The sequence below is a fragment of the Brienomyrus brachyistius genome, chromosome 7, assembly GCF_023856365.1.
Source record: "Brienomyrus brachyistius isolate T26 chromosome 7, BBRACH_0.4, whole genome shotgun sequence".
Classification (NCBI taxonomy): domain Eukaryota; kingdom Metazoa; phylum Chordata; class Actinopteri; order Osteoglossiformes; family Mormyridae; genus Brienomyrus; species Brienomyrus brachyistius.
In genome coordinates, this window is record NC_064539.1 from 17,772,320 (window position 1) to 17,791,684 (window position 19,365).

Here is a 19,365-nt window from a genome sequence, read left to right on the forward strand (position 1 = left end):
CTACACGGCCACCTGAAAACAACGGAGGATGAACAAGTCGTTTTGTTAGTTATTGGGGGATTGATCTTGCAATTCGGAAAATACAGGACAAAACACATTTTATTTATACAGCCTACAAAATGTTTAAAATTCATCATTAAATCTGGCCTGCAGATTGATCTTTCGTTTTCCACAGAATTAAAAAACGGTGTAATGTAACTCCACTAATAAGTCTTGGCAAATTTCACCGCAGACACCAGCAATATCAGTCAGAAGTATGTTGGTTATTGACCAAATTTTCTGATGCAGAAATGTGGAGATACAAGCAAAAAATGTATTCATGAATGCATTTAATGTAACTGAGCTACAAAAAATAAGTCCATCTGCTCAATTTATGCTCCGCTGCTTCTCTCTCTTTGCCCCTCGCTTCTGTGTGACTTCCAAGTTGGTGTCAGTGTTTGTGGTCAACCAATCAGCAAAGTTTCTCACTATCAGCCCCACACACTACTCGGGAGTAAAGACTAAAAAAGGGTTCAGTAACTACCTCTGAGTAGCTACAGTCGGGCCGTGTGCCTGTGGTGGGGATGTGAATGATGTTCTTGGTTCCTGAAAGAGGTCCCTGCAGTGGGAAAGCACTTACTGTCTACTGTTGGTTAGTGTCAGTTTGGGTTCCTTGTACCTTCGGGCTGCTTGCGCTCTTTGTGTTTTAGCTGGGATTTAGCTGGTCAGTAAGTGTGGGTGATGTTGACCGGCCCGTCTTCGGCCTCCCCAGGCCTGCTGTGGCAGCTGAGGCCCAGCGACGTGGAGGTGGAGCTGCTGGCCCACACCCGGCAGGTGGTGAGCAGCGACCTGGAGCAGGAGACGGGCTTGCACACAGGCTGGATCCAGAACGGCGGCCTTTTCATCGCCTCCAACAAGCAACGGCTGGACGAGTACAAGCGGCTCATGTCGGTGGGGTAGCGGCTGGGACTGTCTGAGCAGCGGATCTGAAAGACGCTTTTTTCAGAGATGCTGTTTCTTCATTAACAGTGCGGGGTGGGTGGGGGGCAGCTGTATCATTCTGGTGAAGTTAGGGGTCCAACGCAGATCTTTCATATTCATCTGTGCTCATGTTGTGAGCAACGTTTGATCCCGTTTCTGCGGACTGACCAGATAACGCTGAATGGGAGCCTTTCAGTTCTAAAGCAGTTTGTAAAAGCTGAAGTGGCTTAAAGTGCCCCCCCCCCCCCCCCCCCCCCAGAAATGGATTATCTTGTTACCATAGTTTGCGTCCTTTGTATTTGCTCTGTGCTAATGGGTGCCGTTTGTTCCCTGCAGCTGGGGAAGGTGTATGGGATCGAGTCGTACGTCCTGTCCCCCTCCGAAACCAAGGACCTGTACCCCCTGATGAATGTTGAGGACCTGTACGGTACTCTCTATGTACCTAAAGATGGGACCATGGACCCTGCTGGCACCTGCTCCACTCTGGCCAGGGCTGCCACTGCCCGCGGAGCCACGGTAAACCATGTGGCCAGTGTGGTTCTGTGGGTTAGGCCTCTATGTCTGTGAACCAGTATGTTGCTAGTTCATATCCCACGGTTGGCAGAGTGACATTGCCTCCAGCTCCCTGAGCAAGGCCCTTAAGCCTAACTGCTTCAGGCACTGTCTGATCCTGCTCTCTGATCCTCATTTATGTCACTTAAGACAAAAGCGTCTGCTGATTAATCAACTATAAGTTTATGGTGGTTTGCATTGTTAAGCAAGCAGACTCATGCTCTCAACTTTGGGTTGTACACAAATAGCTTTAGTGATAATCTCTCAATCTGCTCTTAATAAGTACCCTTAAGTAAACAGCTGTTAATTTAAGGCAGTCTGACCTAAATGGTGTTATACAAGCTTGTATTACAGGTGCTAATTTAATTTGTGCACCTTTATTTGTTGTCCGTTTTATTGTTATTAAGTCATATATTTTATTGTCCTGTATAGTAGCCTGTCACTTGGCCATAAGGCTAACAGTAGGTGCACTTGTCCAAGGTCAGAGTCTACTGGCTGCTCCACAGAATGTTTTGTTGTTTGATTTAGTTATTTATTATTATTATTATTGTTTTTTATTGGGGCACAAGGTCAGTTCAACTGAAACTGCAGGAAAATCGACTTTGTGCCCTATGTGCACCATGCGTGAAGGCGGAAAATACTGTAGGTTTTAGAATTCGTACAGGTCACCGTTTTCAGCCTTGATGGTTTCATGTAGAATCAGAAACCCTGGTGGATATTGGCTCACTCAGGAGTACCTGCGGTGATCAGTAGCCATTACCCTCCTGCCTGCCATGCCGGCGTGTCTGACGAATCCTCAGGTTATCGAGAACTGTCCGGTGTCGGGAATCCACGTGCAGACGGATGACCTGGGCGTCCACAGGGTGCGGGCGGTGGAGACCCCACACGGGACTATCCAGACGCCCTGCGTCGTCAACTGCGCAGGTGATGCTGCCTACCTCACATTGTGCCTGTATGGGGGTGGGGGGGGTGCATGCCCAAAAGTGAAGGACAGCCTTTTGCTTTATACGCTGCAGGCTTGTTGTTGTAGGTCTGAAACTGAATGGGTGTGCTCTCCTGTACACGTCTGCAGCACTGTTGGCAGTGTGATCATTGTGTCTACAGGCGTGTGGGCAGAGAAGCTGGGCCGGATGGCGGGGGTCAACGTGCCGCTCATCGCCATGCACCATGCCTACGTGGTGACAGAGAGGATCGAGGGCATCCAGGTAAGGCGGTCTTCCATGGATGGTGACGCCTGCCTCGTACGTCGAAGAGACCCGCTTTGACCTCCGTATGTAATTACTTCTGTTACTGTACAATAATACAGTACATAACTATGGTTTTACTGACTTACCTACAACTTCGACTTAAAGACAGACTTAGGGAATGGATCTCGTTCGCAACCTGAACACTGTCTGAAATGTAGGAATAGGTTAGTTGATTGTTTTATAAATTTATTTGCCTGTTATTTCTGTAGATTTTGAAGGTTAAAAAATTCCTGACCCTCACACAGCACTTGGCTGAACATGACAGACAAACCGTCTCTAGCTGCTCCTTGCGAAATGGCCCACACGGTACCTGGGAATCAAAGAATTAACACACAAACAGCTATTATGAGATTAAATCATCTGAATATTTTATTAACCTGTCCCATGTCTTAGAAAGGCTATGTATTTATTGCAGCAGAATGTATATATGTAGTACCATAAGTGACCAGCTGAGGTCACTGTTATTACACTTACGATGGGACTGTGCTGGCGTGGGAGTATGTCTGCATTAACCAAGCTGAGATTCAGCCAAGCCTCTCAAAAGCCTTGAGCGTGGTCAGGTGTCACAGCCTTCAGCCCATGGTGTCAGGAGGCTGGGCTGCGCTGCGCTGGGGCAAAAACTATTGCGGTGCAGAGCTGTTTTTAGAGCAGATGGATCATCGGATTACGCAACCCACCAGGTCAAAAGGCAGGCTGGTCCTTCAGAGAGATAGAGGGGCTACCCATCAGGCTCCCGTCTCGAAGCCTGATATATTATGGGCACAGAAGAAATGCGTACTTGGCACGCTCTGGTTGTATAAGTAATGAAAAGGAGACTGAGAAGTCCTGGTGCTGGACACCCCACGGTCACATTCAGCTGTTTCTTAATGCTGCAAATGACCTTTTTCCCTAAATTCTGAAATCCCAGAGGGCGTTTCCCTCAACATCGCAGCCCCAAAAGCTTCCGCAGGTCGTCTGCTTTAAAACGCGGTCGCAGGTCAGGGTTAAAATCACAGCAAAACGCAGCAAAGTCACGAGGAGGGGTCCTATGGCCGCCTGTGTAGTAGGCCTGCCGACTGCCTGCTGCAGAGAGAATCACAAGGTGTTTGTCTCGTCTCTTCATCAGAACATGCCCAATGTGCGGGACCATGATGCATCTGTCTACCTGCGTCTCCAAGGTGATGCCTTGTCAGTGGGCGGCTACGAGCAGAATCCAATTTTTTGGGATGAGGTAAGACATCTACAGCCACATATACGTGAGATATGTGATGTTTCCATTTGTCGTGTTTGTCAGGGTGTGCCTGCTTTTGTGTTTGGTAATAGGCCTGCAAGTCAGGTTGTGCCTGCTTTTGTGTTTGGCAGTAGGCCTGCAAGTCAGGGTGTGCCTGTAAAAGTAAAATGGGGTTTTTATTTATAAGAAAGCTTTTTAAAGCTGTAAGACTCGCAACTCCCAGGTAAAAATCAACAGGATCATTTTCTGCTGCGCAGGAGTCCTGACCTTTATAATGCTAAGGAATGTTAGTAGGATGGAAGCGCAGATCTGTGTATCTTCGTATGGAATTGTTAGATAACAGTTAGGCTAAAAAAATAGCATTATCTATTATACAGCACAATCTGTTATGCATATTTAAATTAATGTTCTGAGCTGTTGAACGACAGTAAAACTCCAGCGTGATGCACGTCTTGTTAAGTGTGCAAACTACAGCTTCTCTCGGCAGTGTCCTGTCGATCTGCAGAGCTGATCCACATCCAGAATGAGCGTTTTAATGACAAAGATGAAGGTGCACTGCAATGGTGAATGCAGCATATCTGAAAACATTATCAGGCGATAATGTTAGGTGATTCCGCATCTCATGGCGGTTCCTTGAAATTTTTACCTGACTGACTTTGCATACTGCTACCGGAGTGGCTTGGTGTTTACAGCAGCATTTTTTTTGTGCCTAAATCACTTACAGCTGCAATACGTGCAGAAAATATACATAATCCCAGTATTCAACAGAAATTCAAAACCCAACGTGAACAGGAAGTAGACTGTTGATGATCGGATACAGTGTTGATCCAAAGGGGGAAACTCAATACATCAGCTCTGCCTTGAAAAGTTATATGGCAAGACAATATTATATTCTTTATCAATGATTAATATTCGTATTATATATCGGTGATTCAAAAGAAACCAGAGGAAACTGACATCACAGGACTAGTATAAGAATGGATCTGTGAATATCACTCATGGACAAGGAACCACAGGGATTTAAACCAGTGACCCATCATTGCCGTATGTGATATGCGGGTGTATTGAAGCTTTAGTCATATAGTTGTGCTTCTGTTTTCAGTGGGGGGGGGGGGGTGTCAGGTTGGGGGGTAAACACTAGAGTGAACGAGAGACTTATGTGACTGCTGGAAATGCTTCAGGTGGCATCTAATTTCAGCCGCACGATGCACATGGAAAAGCAGGTAAATATGGCGATAGAAGCCAGCGTAGCGAATATAAAGTCAGCCGCAGAAAGCGCTTTCACGTGTATTAATGCCACGTAGTGACTCGACCAGCATGGTTGAAAGGAACTTTAACAGCCTGCGTTCGGATTTTCCGGAATCTACAACACTGTTTAGTGTCTGCTGCATGCTGTCTTACTGGTATGTGTGGGCTGCTTGTATGTCTATGTGAGGACTCTGAAAAGATCTGAAATACGTGCTAAGGAAGCATCTTAGCCTGCGATGGGCCGACTCCCCCGCCTGGGTTATGTCCTGCCTTGTGCCCATAGCCTCCAGGACAGGCTCCGGACCTCAGTGACCCTGCATAGGACATGCGGGTTTAGAAGATGAATGGATGGATGGCTGTTCTATAAAACTGCCTTTCTGTTGCTAAGAATCCAGTGTCTTTTATGTATTATATAAATGATTATATGTATGATATGTGTAACTCGGTATTTTTGGTTACTTATTTGTTTCTGGTTATGTCTTAGTACTTGGTACTGACTGCGTTTAAATTGTGCTCACTGTTGCCCAGACTCCTTGGCTGCCGAAATCTTCATTCTGCCTAATCATACCGAATAATAATTCAACGTTTCTTGCATTAATGGTAATTCAGTCAGATGTGGTTGGAAACAGTTTAATTGATCCTCATTGCCAAAGACAAATAATTAGCTAAATATTTCACACAACCTAAGGCCGGCAACGGAATAATTTCATCTCATTCGGCATTCTGCGGTCCGCAAAGCTTAATTGGCTCAAAAAAGCTCTCACTGTACCTTTGGTCTTTTTATGAGGAATTCTCGAACCCAGCGACGTCTGCTTTCCTCAGGGTCGTCGTACGTTTTACCCTTTGCCTGCCAGGTGGTACACTGAGAGTTTCGCACCTGCTGGTAGCTCTTCTGAGCACGTGGCATTTCTCTTTTTGGCTTTTGGAATCGTCGGCCCTTCGCTCTCACTCAGTCATTATACCACCCCAGCTGTGTCTCCAGCCGTTAGCCAAGGAAGACCAGAGGAAAGATCAGCAGGACGAAATGGCAATCTTACATGGGGAGGCCACACATCGTGAGAGTGGAGGGTCGTGTCAGGGTCTGAGAGTGTCTGTGGTCTGGGAGCGAGAGTTTGTGCGGTACCTCACAAATCCTGGGGGAGGCGGTAGGGAGTAGTGGGTTTTTTCCCCCCTTAATCTCTCTCCCATTTCTGCCCAAGAGGTCACAGTAACCAGAAAGTGCCACAGGAACCCTGTTTACACTGTCAGCACGCGCTTCCCCGCAATGTACGTTCCTGGCAGTGCGCATTCCCGGCAGTGCGCGTTCCCGGCAGTGCGCGTTCCCGGCAGTGCGCGTTCCCGGCAGTGCGCGTTCCCGGCAGTGCGCGTTCCCGGCAGTGCGCGTTCCCGGCAGTGTGCATTAAATTTAACTGTGGGGCAGGTCCTGGATTGTAGCCATAGCTTCAAGTTCCTTCCGCAAAGAGGTACAACATTAGCTCCTGCTGGAACCTGTAGCCTGTCTGAAGTATTCAGGAAGACAATTCCAGTTCTCATTTGAATCGTCCTCCTCAGTCCAAGAAGATTGTGGATTGGAACTAAAGTTGTAATGCATTCTGATTGTTTCTTTCAGATCCTTTACATAAGTGAAATAATAGTTGTTAAAAAAATCTGATGTGATACTGGATAAAACCCTGACAAAGCGAAATAGGGAACTATAACAATTCGCTCTGTTTTCTAAGCATGACAGTTAATGTTCTACTGATGTGTTTCTAACAAGAAGGTCACAAATACCTGCTGTCTCCACAGCTTTCTATTTTTAAACCCCCAGCACTGGATACCTAAAAACCACATTAGCAATTTTTGAAGATTTGTTTGCATTCAGCATTTGTCTCATAAGCCAGGCAGCGCGTGTGCAGTATCTCGTCGGCTTACCTGAACCTCATGGTCACCTAGTCGCTGGAGCAATTGGGAATAAGGACCTCACTCAAGAGCCCAAATGTTGAAATCACTCTTAGCCATAGGATTTGAACCTGCAACCTTCCGATCGCAAAAATCATAATAAATAAGTAAACGCTGGCTGTCAGTTCTCCAAAGTTGCTGGACTTTGGGGAAAACGTGCAGTGGAAGGCTGTTTGCTTATAGATCTGATAACTGCTGTAGACGCCTCATGTATTTTTGTTGAGATGGTAAAACTATGTGACTAGGGTTATTTTGGCTTTTACAGGTTTCGGACAAGTTTGCTTTCAGTCTGTTTGACCTGGACTGGGACGTCTTCATGCAGCACATCGAGGGAGCCATCAACCGCATTCCAGTGCTGGAACGGACCGGCATCAAGTCCACCGTATGTGGACCAGGTACCTGTACGGCTTAGGGCTGCCCTGGCTGTGTGCTGCTATGTCGTGTTCAGAAGGAACGATCCGGAAGCTGCCCATATGAACTTGTCCTCAGTCCCTAATAATTTTGGTGACACATATTGAAGAGGTAATGGAGGTGACTGTGGCAACGCAGATAGTGAGGATTAGGGGGCGCTAGAGACACTGAATGATTGGAGAAGCCCAAACCTGGACAAGGACTCTGGGACGTCCGGCAGCACAGGCTGAACTTTGGCCCCATCCTCTGGTACGGTTTATGGTGTATGTGTACAGGACTGAAGCATCGTGACACACGTGCACTGTGAAGACGTGCATCACCACTCTGCCTGAATATTTTGAATAAGGACCTTGGATTTCATAGGGGTGTTTTGTTCACTGTCGTAGTGAATCATCTAGTTCTGGTGGTCGGATATCCCTGATGATTCTAGGGAACTTGGATGGATGGATGGTATATGCTACTCCTGAGGACTGAGGTCTCTCTCGAGTAAGCAGAAGACATGAGTGTGTGTAAATTATGGGCCATTACTGGGAATTACTGGGTTTTCCAGAGAAGAGCATTATGATCCTTTTTCCTTCCTTTAGTACATTAGCTAGAGAACAAACGTAAACGACCAGGTCAGCCCCAATAACTCTTCATGCTCTGTTGGAAACTAGGGAGCAATTGAGTGTCTTACAGCCTTTGTCATGCAGTGCACACAATCGTGAACAGTATCGTTAGACTGCTGTCGTTCCTTGTATTGGTTAGAAATGGTGGGAAGTGTTTTTTAGATGTGCTTCAACAGTATAAATCAGAATAATGGCTTGCACTTGGATGGAAGCAATAGGCCCATTTAAATAGTGAAAAGATGCTATGGTGCTACATAATTAATTAATTCAAAGAAGAATAAATAAAATCAAAGGAACACTATCCTAAAGAGGACTAATTGGAGTGTGGGATTTCAGGTGCTCCCAGTCATGAAGAATAAGGTGCTTAGGGAATGAATGATGATTCCCTTTTGCGTACTGTTCCCCATGAGGATTAAATTACCCCATGCGGACGAATGCCTCTTCGCCAAGGACAGCTGCGGGGCGAATTGGCTTCCATCGCTTTGTTTTCTCTATTTTCCTCAGGATTCCCCCGGGCTGCATTTATTGATGGTGTCTGCAGATTCTAAGGTTCTCTAGCATTAAAATGTCAGATATGTGATCATCAGTGACTAATCAGTCTAATCTTAAACCCTTTGTTTAACAGTTTTTTGTCGTTTCTTTTTGTATATGTATTTGTAGATATGCTGTTTTCGCGAATAAGGTTGATGGTTGAGAGTCACAGGCAGCACATAAAGCTGTGAAGGTAATTAGATGAACCAATTAGGTGCTTCCTCCTCCTAACCTAAAATTGTACCTTTATATGGATCTGAGTCTTCGGTTTGTTGAGGATTTTCTGCATCCCAAGTGCATGTAGACTTGGGCTACACTCTAGATCTAGATGGAGAAGAAGGCATGTGGTCCTTTGGACAAAAGGTCCATTGAACTAGGTTCTGGGAAGTAAGATTTAAGAAGTCAGAATGTTTTACTTTGATGCCAAATACAGGCACAAAAAAAATCAATTCATCATCTTGAACCAGCTTCTGGGATGCGCCTTGACCTGATGAGCGCGAAGCTCCCCTTCGTTTCCATGGTGTGTTTCTGCCATTGATTGTGGAATCCACTGCGACTGGACCTTCTGAAAAACTTTGTTTTTCAAGCCCTGTTTCAGTGCAGCTTTTGTAGGATTATCTGCGAAAATTGAGAGTGAAATTGAGCAATAGCTTAGCTGAAAAATCCTTGCATTTCGATGGATAAATAAAAAGTTTTTTTATTTTTTAAATAGTAACAAGGCACGGGATGTTTAAAATTATTTAAATGTGACATTTCAAGACAGAGAAATAAGTTGAACCTGAAGCCTTTGAGCCAGTGTTACACTTTGCTCCAGTCAGTCCACTTACCTGCCGGTACCTAATTGAACTGTCAAAGTATGTATTTGTCACGCGAATAGTATGATGGAGGCATTTGTACAATGAAACACTTATGAGGCTCGAACAATCTCACTTACAGTCACAAATACACACACATGCCTCAGAAATATTGATAAAGGGGAAGGGGAGAAGGTAAAGAAATTAAAAAAAAAGGTAAGACTAATGTAAGGGAGCTGCATTGTAGACCCAGCTGAACAGTGCCCTAGGCTGCTCCGGCTAAGCAGGGCTTTGGGCTCGACTTTAGCCCCAGGCTGTCGGCCTGGTGGTCAGCAAGCATGAGAAATTCTTTCCTGCGCTCTTCAGGACAGACGAATAAAGGATGCTCTTAATAGTACTGAGACAGGATGTTCCAGTAATTTCCCGCACGAGGAATGAAGGTATGCTCAGCGTCCGCCCGCTAACCATTTCCTCACTGATGACATCAACGGGCGCCTTATGGGGTCATGCCCTCCCCGCATTCAGAGGATGGACTGTCACCATGGCGAAGTACTTAATGATCCAGAATTTAAAAATGCTTCACTCTGTTTTTATTACCAATATGTGAACAATGCTAATTTCTGTGAATTTTTTTGTGCTGTTCCTTCAGTCGGCAGTGACGTGTCACATACCAGGCTTTCCTTGATTCTAAAGCGATGTGTTGTTTAACTTTATTTTTCCTCAGAATCCTTCACACCAGATCACAAGCCATTGATGGGAGAAGCTCCAGAGGTGAGAGGCTTCTTCCTGGGCTGCGGCTTCAACAGTGCAGGTGAGGACGACACTTCAAGCATGGACAGTACTTGCATGCGCTAATTTAACGGTGTTAGTGTGGTTGAGCATTATTTGGCTAATGTGGAATGTTCGATATGTTACGTAGAAAATGTAGCTCGTAGCCTGTCCTCTGTCTGCTTCCTCATACATTATTGATAATTGTACAGGACTGTTGTGAATTACTTAAAAAATTCTTAAGTGCGTCTAAAATTGCATACTTTTAATTAATATAATTGCAAAGTGAGCAGTATTCTCAGTATGGATTAGACAGTATGCAAACGGTAGCTGGATGCCGTACTGCATTCTGCGAGATTCCGACGTGTGCAATCGTTGTACACTACGCTGTCCCATAAGGCCGCAGGAGCTGCAGCAAGAGATGGAGAATGTCACTCCCTTAGCAATTTGTGTCAGGATGGCGAAGGAAGTAACATCTCTACAAATTTATGTAGAAAAGAACACCCAGTTACATAAGTTGACCTGAATATGTATTTTTTTGTTTTGTTTATAGTTTCTAACAGTTTTTTGACTTTCACGGGAGGTGAGCTGCGTTGTGAGTAAACTTCTGGGTTAGGTGATATGCAAGAGCCCACTGACGGAGCTATAGACAGCACTGGGGCCCCTTCTCAGAAATGAAGGGCCCCTTCTCAGAAATGAAGGGCCCCTTCAGGAGGCTGTCAGGCTATTGTGTTAAACTACCAAAGCACTTTACACTGCATTATATATTCGCGTTTGTACCATCGCTGGGTCGGTTACCTGCTGTGAATATATATCGCTTCCATCAGCAACAGCTATGTGCTTTATTTTACCATAAACTCCCAGCTGCGTTTATGAAGTATCAGTCGCTTACAGAATTATCCTCCGAAATGCTTACATGTGGAAATGTGACATGGTGATTTATGTAGTGGCTTAAATAATTTATCGACATATAATGTATCGGTAATATTTGCATCTTTAAGAACAAACAAACGATAGCACTTTGACAATAAAGGGTAGCACTATTGTAAAAATTGTCTTGTCGAATTGATTAATTAGTTAGTTGGTATTTTGTTGTCATATTTTTATATATATATTTTTAAAAATAGCTAACTGTTAGTAAGAATGGTCCAGCTAACCAATGGGGACGTCCCACATCGAAATGTGAGAGACGTACTCCATTTGTCACCCGACACCAAGCTCCATGCCAAGGTCAGGCTGGGCTCCCTTCCTGAGTTCTGCTGACCTGGCCTCCTGTGGCATCTGCCAGCGTTCAGCACACCTCATGGTCACCTTCTGTCCTTCTGGCCCGGTATCTGCCTTCCACAACACGAGGGTGCATCAGCAGATATGCCATTGATTCTGTCTGTATGAAAACGCAAGCAGTCTTTTTCTTCAGAATTCATAGATTGCATGAAAACACAAGTTGTCGACTGATCTGTGGAGCTGTTCCTCCCAGGTGTGGTTCGTTCTTTGGCTGCCTTCTCCCACAAAGGGCTTCTCAGCCATTCAGCTTTGTCCTCTAGGGTCCCTGCACACTTATTCATTTTCACCTGTCAGGCCCATCAGCCGTTTGGTGTGTAGGAGTGTGTATCGTTATACCCCGGCATGACTGGCCCAGTCCATCGCTGGCACCATGGCTGTGTGATGCCAAGTTTAACAGCGCTGCTCTGCTTGGAGGCCGTGTGCAGATCACCGTCATTCCCAAGAGTAATAATAGTGAGGAATAGGCAGAGCCCCCCCCCAGGTGTAACACAGCATTGCGTGGCTTCTGTCATAGAGGGGTAACATTTTTCCTATTTGAAAGAATGAATTGCTCTGTGTCTCTAAATGAAATCAGGTGAAGCTGCATATTCATTGCTGAAGGCAAAATTTGGAAAGAAAACCACTAAATTTACGTCCAGGTATAAATAGGCATTGATTAAGAGCTGATTTTTAAACCAAAAGCATACCCTGCCTTTATAAAGCATGAGGGCTGCAACCCCCTTTTTCTGTACTGGGGTCTTGTGCTCCTTAATTGGGGGGGGGGGGCTAGGCCTTGTACGGGATTTGCTCCTGTCCCTTGATTAGCTTGAATTTTTACATGACATTTTTGAGAAAGCAGAACCAGCTGGTTCCTGGAGCAGTTGGTCAGTCAAGGACCCAATGGCGAAGTTCTGTTGGAAGTCGCAGGTTCAAATCCCAGTCACAGGTTCAGTGTCCAAATCCAAAGAGCCACACAGTGGCTCCAGCATCATCCAGATGAGATGGGCAAGTGAGTGAGCAGAGGACTGCAGAGTGTCTGCGCAGGCAGCCTTTCGGCGTCGCATGGAGTCTGCGCAGGTAGCCTTTCGGCGTTGCGTGGAGTCTGCGCAGGCAGCCTTTCTGCGTTGCGTGGAGTCTGCGCAGGCAGCTTTTTGCCGTGATGGGGAGTCTGCGCAGGCAGCCTTTCTGCATCACGTGCAGTCTGCGCAGGCAGCTATTTGCCGTCATGGGGAGTCTGCGCAAGCAGCCTTTCAGCTCCCTGTTCGCCCTCCTCCACCCTCACATTTATGATCCAGAAATACCTGCGGTGACTCAGCGCACCTTTAGTAGGGGCAGCCGGGGAGCTGCCATTGGGGGGCAGAATGGGGAGTGGGGGGCGAGCCGAAGCTCTCGCACCCACGCGACGTCCCGTAACGAGGGCTGCGCTCCAGGCTGCAGGCTGTCAGTCTCACGGCCAATCAGGAGCGATCCTGGGTGTGAGTCTGCGTCGCCGTGGCGTGACTTAAGGGCCCTTTGTTGCCCGAAGGCTGTGACGCCAATGCGGTTGCTGCTTTTACCAGCCCTCCGTGGAGCCAATCGGAGGCTATAAATAATATCTCCACTGCTGATGCTCTCATGAAGCTTCAGAGCCGCGATGGCTGGGGGCGGGAGGCCGGGAGTGACTCTGCGCACGGGGACACTCCGTCTGCAATTACTTGTATTATTATTGCATAATCATGCTAATTTTAACGAGTGACTAATCTCAGATCCTGCGTCGCTGGTGAATGCTTCATGAGGACACACCCCCCTGGGGAGGGCAGGATTTCAATTTAAATTAATCCTCCCCCCCATATCCCCCCACTACACCTCCCTTAACCTCCTAGTCTCTCTCTGCTGTGTCACTTCATGCATTTTCTGAGCTCTCTCACTTTCCTGTTACAGCCTCCTCTTACCCTCCACCCTTCTTCTGTCCATCATCTGTTCGTGTCACATGACCCCCCCCTTACAGGGATGATGCTCGGTGGAGGCTGCGGGAGGGAGCTTGCGCACTGGATCATCCACGGCCGCCCGGAGAAGGACATGTACGGTTATGACATCAGGTGGGTCCCGCTCTACACGTGTCTGTCTTAGTTTGCTCTGGGAACTGCTGTTGTGTTATTGGGCCACACCTTCCCTCCTCCCCCGTCCCAATTAGTCCCTTCTGTGTTGTGTTCTGAGAGATGGGGAGGACTGCACCCCCGCCAGTGCCTGCCGTCCGGAGATGTGAGGCCTGACATGTTCCTGCCCCATTAGCCCCACCTTGCTGGTGCCTTTTGGCCCTCTGCTCGCACCATATGCACCCCCAGCTCGGCTGGCTCCGGCTCGGTCCCGGGTCGCTCCTGCCCAGCGGGTGACGGATGGCGGCAGGCGGCGGATGGGGATGTCTCTCAGCCGTCGGCTGGTGGATCTTTGCCGCGTCTGTCTGCGGGCGCCCTGTCCTCCTCAGCCTCCATGTCCTGAATGATAATGAGGCCAATGAGCCAGTTTCCCGAGTCCTTCACCCGGTGCCCAAAGCTGCCCCTCGGCTGCCTTTCTGGCCGTAGCTGGACAGTGCAGGAACCACTGCCGGTCACTGTTAGTCTTTCACATACTTGTAAAAGTATCTGCTTATTATGGCAATCTGAAATTGTGTTATTTAACTTTAATAAATCGAACATGGGTTGGTGTCCCATCCTGAGTGTTCCCTGCCTTGCACCTGCAGCCCCGGGATGTGCTCCGGACCCCCCCACGATGCTTAATAGCATAAATGGTTACATAAGATGGACGGATTGATGGAAATCGGAAATAATACAAACTGTTAATAAATACACTCAGTAAAAGGGTTGTTTTGCGTGCCTTCCTCACATTTCGGTGGGTTACTTGGACACAGGGCATGTTCTCTCTGATAGGGTGCTGCCCTTTTTTTGAAGGGTGCCCTTGCCTTGTGCCCATTGCTGTATAGGATAGATTAGAGATGCCAATATTCGTATCGGTATCGGAACTGATCCATATCTACTAGACGAATCGGGTATCGGCCATATGAGACCGATCCACGTCCGATACTTACTTATTTAGTTTTCGGCAGTCTGTAAGAAGAGAGCTCTTATTTCTCATTAAATCGGTTTGCATAATCAATCGCATGACAACTTCCTATTTTAAATTGTTTTTATGCGCCATTCATGTTGAACGTTAACGCTGTCTCTCAGTCTATTTCCGCCCGCTGTGACGTCACACGCATACACTTTGCAGTAGGGGGAGCGTAGGAACATCAGATAGGAGGGTTACAATCTGGGAGTATGTTACACTTAACAACCAGTGGCACTGTAGTTTGCAATCTTTGTGAAAACAAAGTTTTGAGAGGTGGGAGTAACGTTTAGTGAAAAATCCCACTAAACGAATCGCACGCACTTGTGTGAGACAATGCAATTATGAAAAAGCAGTGGATGGTTTGGGAGTCGCCGGCTTGGGCTGTTTTACTCACTCAGTACAGCTGGTGACACACGAGGGGCTGCGATCGCAGCGAAGTGTAAGTGATGCTGTTGCCAGTGGGGGAAACATTCTGGGGCATTTTAAGCATTCGCCTCTTGGATTTATCTCTTGGAAAAGATACAAATTGAACAGCCTCTAAAACGCTTAAAACAAGACATACAAAGGCTATATAGATACATATATTTATATATTAATGGAATCTGTATCAGAATCAGATCAGAACTGAAAAATTGTGGACTGGCCCGTCCCTTGGATAGACGTCAGGCTCATTCCTGACATACAGCTGGAAAGTGGCTGGATGTCTGAGTGTTCTCCAGTTCTCTTCAGCTGATCAACAGCATGTGGTAAAACCCTTTGGTGTGCAACTGGCATCTCGCTCACAGTGCACCAATTCCCTTTATTTCTTGGGATGGGGTTCGGACCCCAGCCACACTCGGAATGTGCTTCTGGGAAATGTTAAGGCACGGGTGGGGTTTGGTTTCATTGTTGCGCATGGCTGCGTTCCACACGTACGGGCCGCCAGACGGCGTGGGACTGTATGTGAGTGAGTGCTGTATGGACAAGGGGCAGCATGGCCATCTGAATGCGATCCAGGGCGCATTCCGCAGCGTCGGCTGTGGCCGGCTTGGCTTTCATGGCGCTGCTGTGATTCGCAGGAGATTCCATCACTCGCTCACCAACAGCAACCGCTGGATCCGGGAGCGCAGCCACGAGTCGTACGCCAAGAATTACTCCGTGGTCTTCCCTTACGATGAGCCCCTGGCCAGCCGTAACATGAGGAGAGACCCCCTGCACCAGGTTTGCACGCCTCCCCGTGGGTTCGTGCCCAGTTCCCTGCCTCTCATCCCCCCCACTCATTGAAATTCCATCCGAGTTCACTGGGCTTTTTAAAAAATTACTTAAAATTTGTTTAACATGCTGACTGTGAAGAATTGCATTCAGACTGGATGTCAACAGAAAGTTCACGTCCACCATGACATTTTCCATTTTTAAAGGTTATGAATATATGGATCCTGAAAAGGATCTTATTAAGATATAAACCCATAAAAAATAATTTTCTGAGGATGTATGATGGCGTTTTGGGAGTTTTTATTCCATTACTCTCTCACAGCTGCAGTCCTTGTTTGTGTAAATGAAAGAGAGATGGAGCCAAGTAGCAAATGGGGAATTTAAAGGATCCGGCATTAACCTCGTGCTCACCGCCTGTGGGATTCTCCGCCATGTCCTCAGATTGAGGTTAAGGTTCAGGATATCAAGACAAGTCAGACTTGGAACCTTTAACTGCTGCCAGAAAAATTAACTGGCTTATTGAAACACAAATGAGTTTGTGACTAACACGTCCTTTTAACGCCTTGTGAGATCATGCTGTATCTAAATTTTTGCATTTCGTACAAGAATGGGGTCCTAATTGTGTATCAGAATATAAAATAACCCATTTCATATGAATAATAAAGTAATACAAACATTTTAAATATTTATTTCAACTAGTTTTTTTAAAGACTGCCAGATGCTCCTCTACTTACAAACTTTCAACTTACGAACTTTCAGACATACGGAGTCTAAATTGTATTTGTTGGGCTCCCGTTTCCTGTCCGCAACATAATTTTTTTTTCTGCGTGGAAATTCTGCCTAGTAGGACTTCTGCCCGCTACTCCAGCAGCGTAGCGTGCCTACTCCCAGCATCATGGTTCTTAGTACTTGCGTATGCCCTTAAAATGATGTTGAATAACGACTTACAAACATTTCTAGTTGCGAGCGGCCTTTCTGAACGTATCTCGTTCGTAAGTAGAGGAGCGACTGTATTTTTCCTTATTGTTCAATGTAGCAAAGGTTTATGGAAATATGGAAAGCTTGAGCACTGGTCGTCTTTGGACTGACAGGTAGATTAGCATTAGGGTTCCCCATTCACTGCAGAAAAGCAGAAGGGGGAAAATGCTAGAAGATTAAGGCCTCTTGAATTAAACATTGTTGGTAATGGGGGCATTAGCTGAGTGTTCATGACTGCTGGTCCAGCTAAGCATTCTCTCCTCTTATGCTAAATTTTTCAACCCTGTCATCAGATGATGAATACCAGCCTTTCCTAGGCTGTGGCCTCAAGCAAATTATTGCCCAATGTTCCGGACATCGGTGGCGTCCTTTAACCATCGCACTGCTAATGTAAAGTCTTTCCTATTCGACACCTTAAGTAGCTCGTACTGAAAGAATTACTAATTATTCCGACATTTGTCCCTGCCCAGTATTAGAGCACACTTAAATAGTACAATGTTCACCCATCTGCCTTCTTTAATTCATCGCAAGCTGTAAACGATTGGCAGTATTACCTTTCTGGAAATCATGAAGGCTAAAGGGTACCATTTTGGCCGAGAAATGTGTGTGTTTCCCTGGAGACAGCTCATTCGCCATTGTGAGGAAGTCGTCGCTTTGACTTACAGTCACTGCATGTATTTCTTTCTCTTTTTCCACTATTGTGAAAACACATCCATATTATGTACACTCTGTCCCCATGGAAGGAAAAAGTCCATGTAAATGTTATTAATAATTCTGTTATTCCCCGGGGCCAGAACTGGGATATAATTGCATTGTGGCGTGCAGTAATCTTGCGAGTCTTTTTCCAGAACATTATATTGGCTCTTTCTATAACCAAAGTATTAATATTTTGCAAAAGTACACAGTGTAACAATGCATTATGTTTGCTTGGACATTTCATGCATTTTTTAGACATGGCGTATTGGAAATGATTCTGTGGTAATACACATGTAAACAGTGACCCTGCACTCTGACTTCCAAGCTTCTCTCTTAGCTGCTTATGTCTCTCAGGTGAGCACAGTGGGATATGTAAAAAAAAAAAGAAATCCTATATTCCTGTATTTGTGCAATGGGAAATAAAGCAGTAACTAAGGCGGATAACGTAACGGTTCAGTGTCCTTTGGCTGGCTGGGCTGCATCCTGCTAAAGATGCTTCTGTGTGACTGTTTTTATAGGTGCTGCTGGAGAAAGGCTGTATCTTTCAGGAAAGACATGGCTGGGAGCGACCAGGGTACTTCAGTCGGGATGGTCCTGCTCCAGTAAGAGGCCTCTTTTGTGGTTTGTCAGGTGATCCAGTTGTTCCCAAGGGCGTAGCACAGGAGTGATCCTTTGATTAATTAAGTCAGTTTAATGCAGACACTATCAATGCAGATATCTTGACTGCCCCCTCGTTTGTAATCTCATCTGCCGTGGCAGTTTTTGTGTGTTGTTTTAATTTAATTTTTTTTTATTTGGAAGGTGCTGGACTATGATTATTATGGGGCCTACGGGACCTCCCGGAATTCCATCTACAAATACAACGACCTTCTTGGAAAGGAGTACACCTTCGACTTCCCTGCACATCACCACGTGGTGAGCCTTCTCCTTCGCCTCCTCCCTGTCTCGTCACAGTCGGCAAAGGAGCGAAATCCACGTGCATTAAGGAGTGTGGGTGTGAAGCGATCGTGCTGGGTCTTAATCAGGGGGTGGGAATTTGAAGTTTTTTTTTTTTCCGCAGACCTTTGACTGGAAATGTTACGCAAAAGTGTAACTGATTCGGGTCACTAACCCCACACAGTGTTTAAATGACCTGATCTGCTGTGATCGATCAGGATATAGCATGAGAGCTGAAATGACACAGCTGGCCCCACAAGACAAAATGAAAAGGCTGTAAATTTCTGGTAAATGCAAAGTACGATGCTAGTGCAAACTCTAAATGTGTCTGCTGCATGCATGACACAGGCAGGCAGATGTGCCAAATCTCTCCGCATCTTTTTGAATTTTGACTCATTATTTTATAATACTTGCACAATTAAAAGAATACATAATGTTCAAGCATTTCATTGATTAATTAATAGATTAGAAAAGTATCTGTTATTGGTCTAATTGTTCTTTTTTCTCCTCCAGTTTACATCTATGATGGCAAACCTTTTAGATAATGTGAATATATCTCGGTGGTGGGGCTCCGGGGCTGGATGAGGTTCACCCTGTGTTCCTAAAAGCTCTTGATGTTATTGGGCTGCCTTGACTGACACGGTTGGAGGTTGGAGGTTGGGGACAGCGCCTTTGGATCGGCAGGCTGGGGTGGTGGACCCAGTCTTTAAGAAAGGGGACTGGAGGATGTGTTCCAGCTTTAGGGTGATCACAGTCCTCAGCCTCCCTGGGAAGGTCTATGCTGGAGTACTGGAGAGGACGGTCCATCCGCTGGTCGAACCTCAGATCCAGGAGGAACAATGCAGATTCCATCCTGGAATACTGGACCAGCTCTTCACCCTCACAAGGATACTGTTGGGAGTTTGCCCAACTAGTCTACATGTGTTTTGTGGCTTGGAAAAGGCATACAA

General features: G+C 46.2%; 1 protein-coding gene across 5 annotated transcripts in view; it reads left to right on the top strand.

Annotated features, from left to right (window-relative positions):
- Window positions 1-19,365, top strand: part of sardh (sarcosine dehydrogenase) — a 36,748-nt gene that overhangs the window by 3,645 nt on the left and 13,738 nt on the right. For all 5 annotated transcript variants that reach the window (XM_049019383.1, XM_049019384.1, XM_049019380.1 and 2 more), the window contains exons 3-13: window positions 752-930; window positions 1,297-1,476; window positions 2,313-2,436; window positions 2,617-2,717; window positions 3,865-3,969; window positions 7,421-7,550; window positions 10,224-10,310; window positions 13,518-13,608; window positions 15,673-15,814; window positions 17,998-18,081; window positions 18,281-18,394. In XM_049019383.1, coding sequence (XP_048875340.1) covers window positions 752-930; window positions 1,297-1,476; window positions 2,313-2,436; window positions 2,617-2,717; window positions 3,865-3,969; window positions 7,421-7,550; window positions 10,224-10,310; window positions 13,518-13,608; window positions 15,673-15,814; window positions 17,998-18,081; window positions 18,281-18,394 — 1,337 coding nt within the window. The remainder of the gene's footprint in view (window positions 1-751; window positions 931-1,296; window positions 1,477-2,312; window positions 2,437-2,616; window positions 2,718-3,864; window positions 3,970-7,420; window positions 7,551-10,223; window positions 10,311-13,517; window positions 13,609-15,672; window positions 15,815-17,997; window positions 18,082-18,280; window positions 18,395-19,365) is intronic.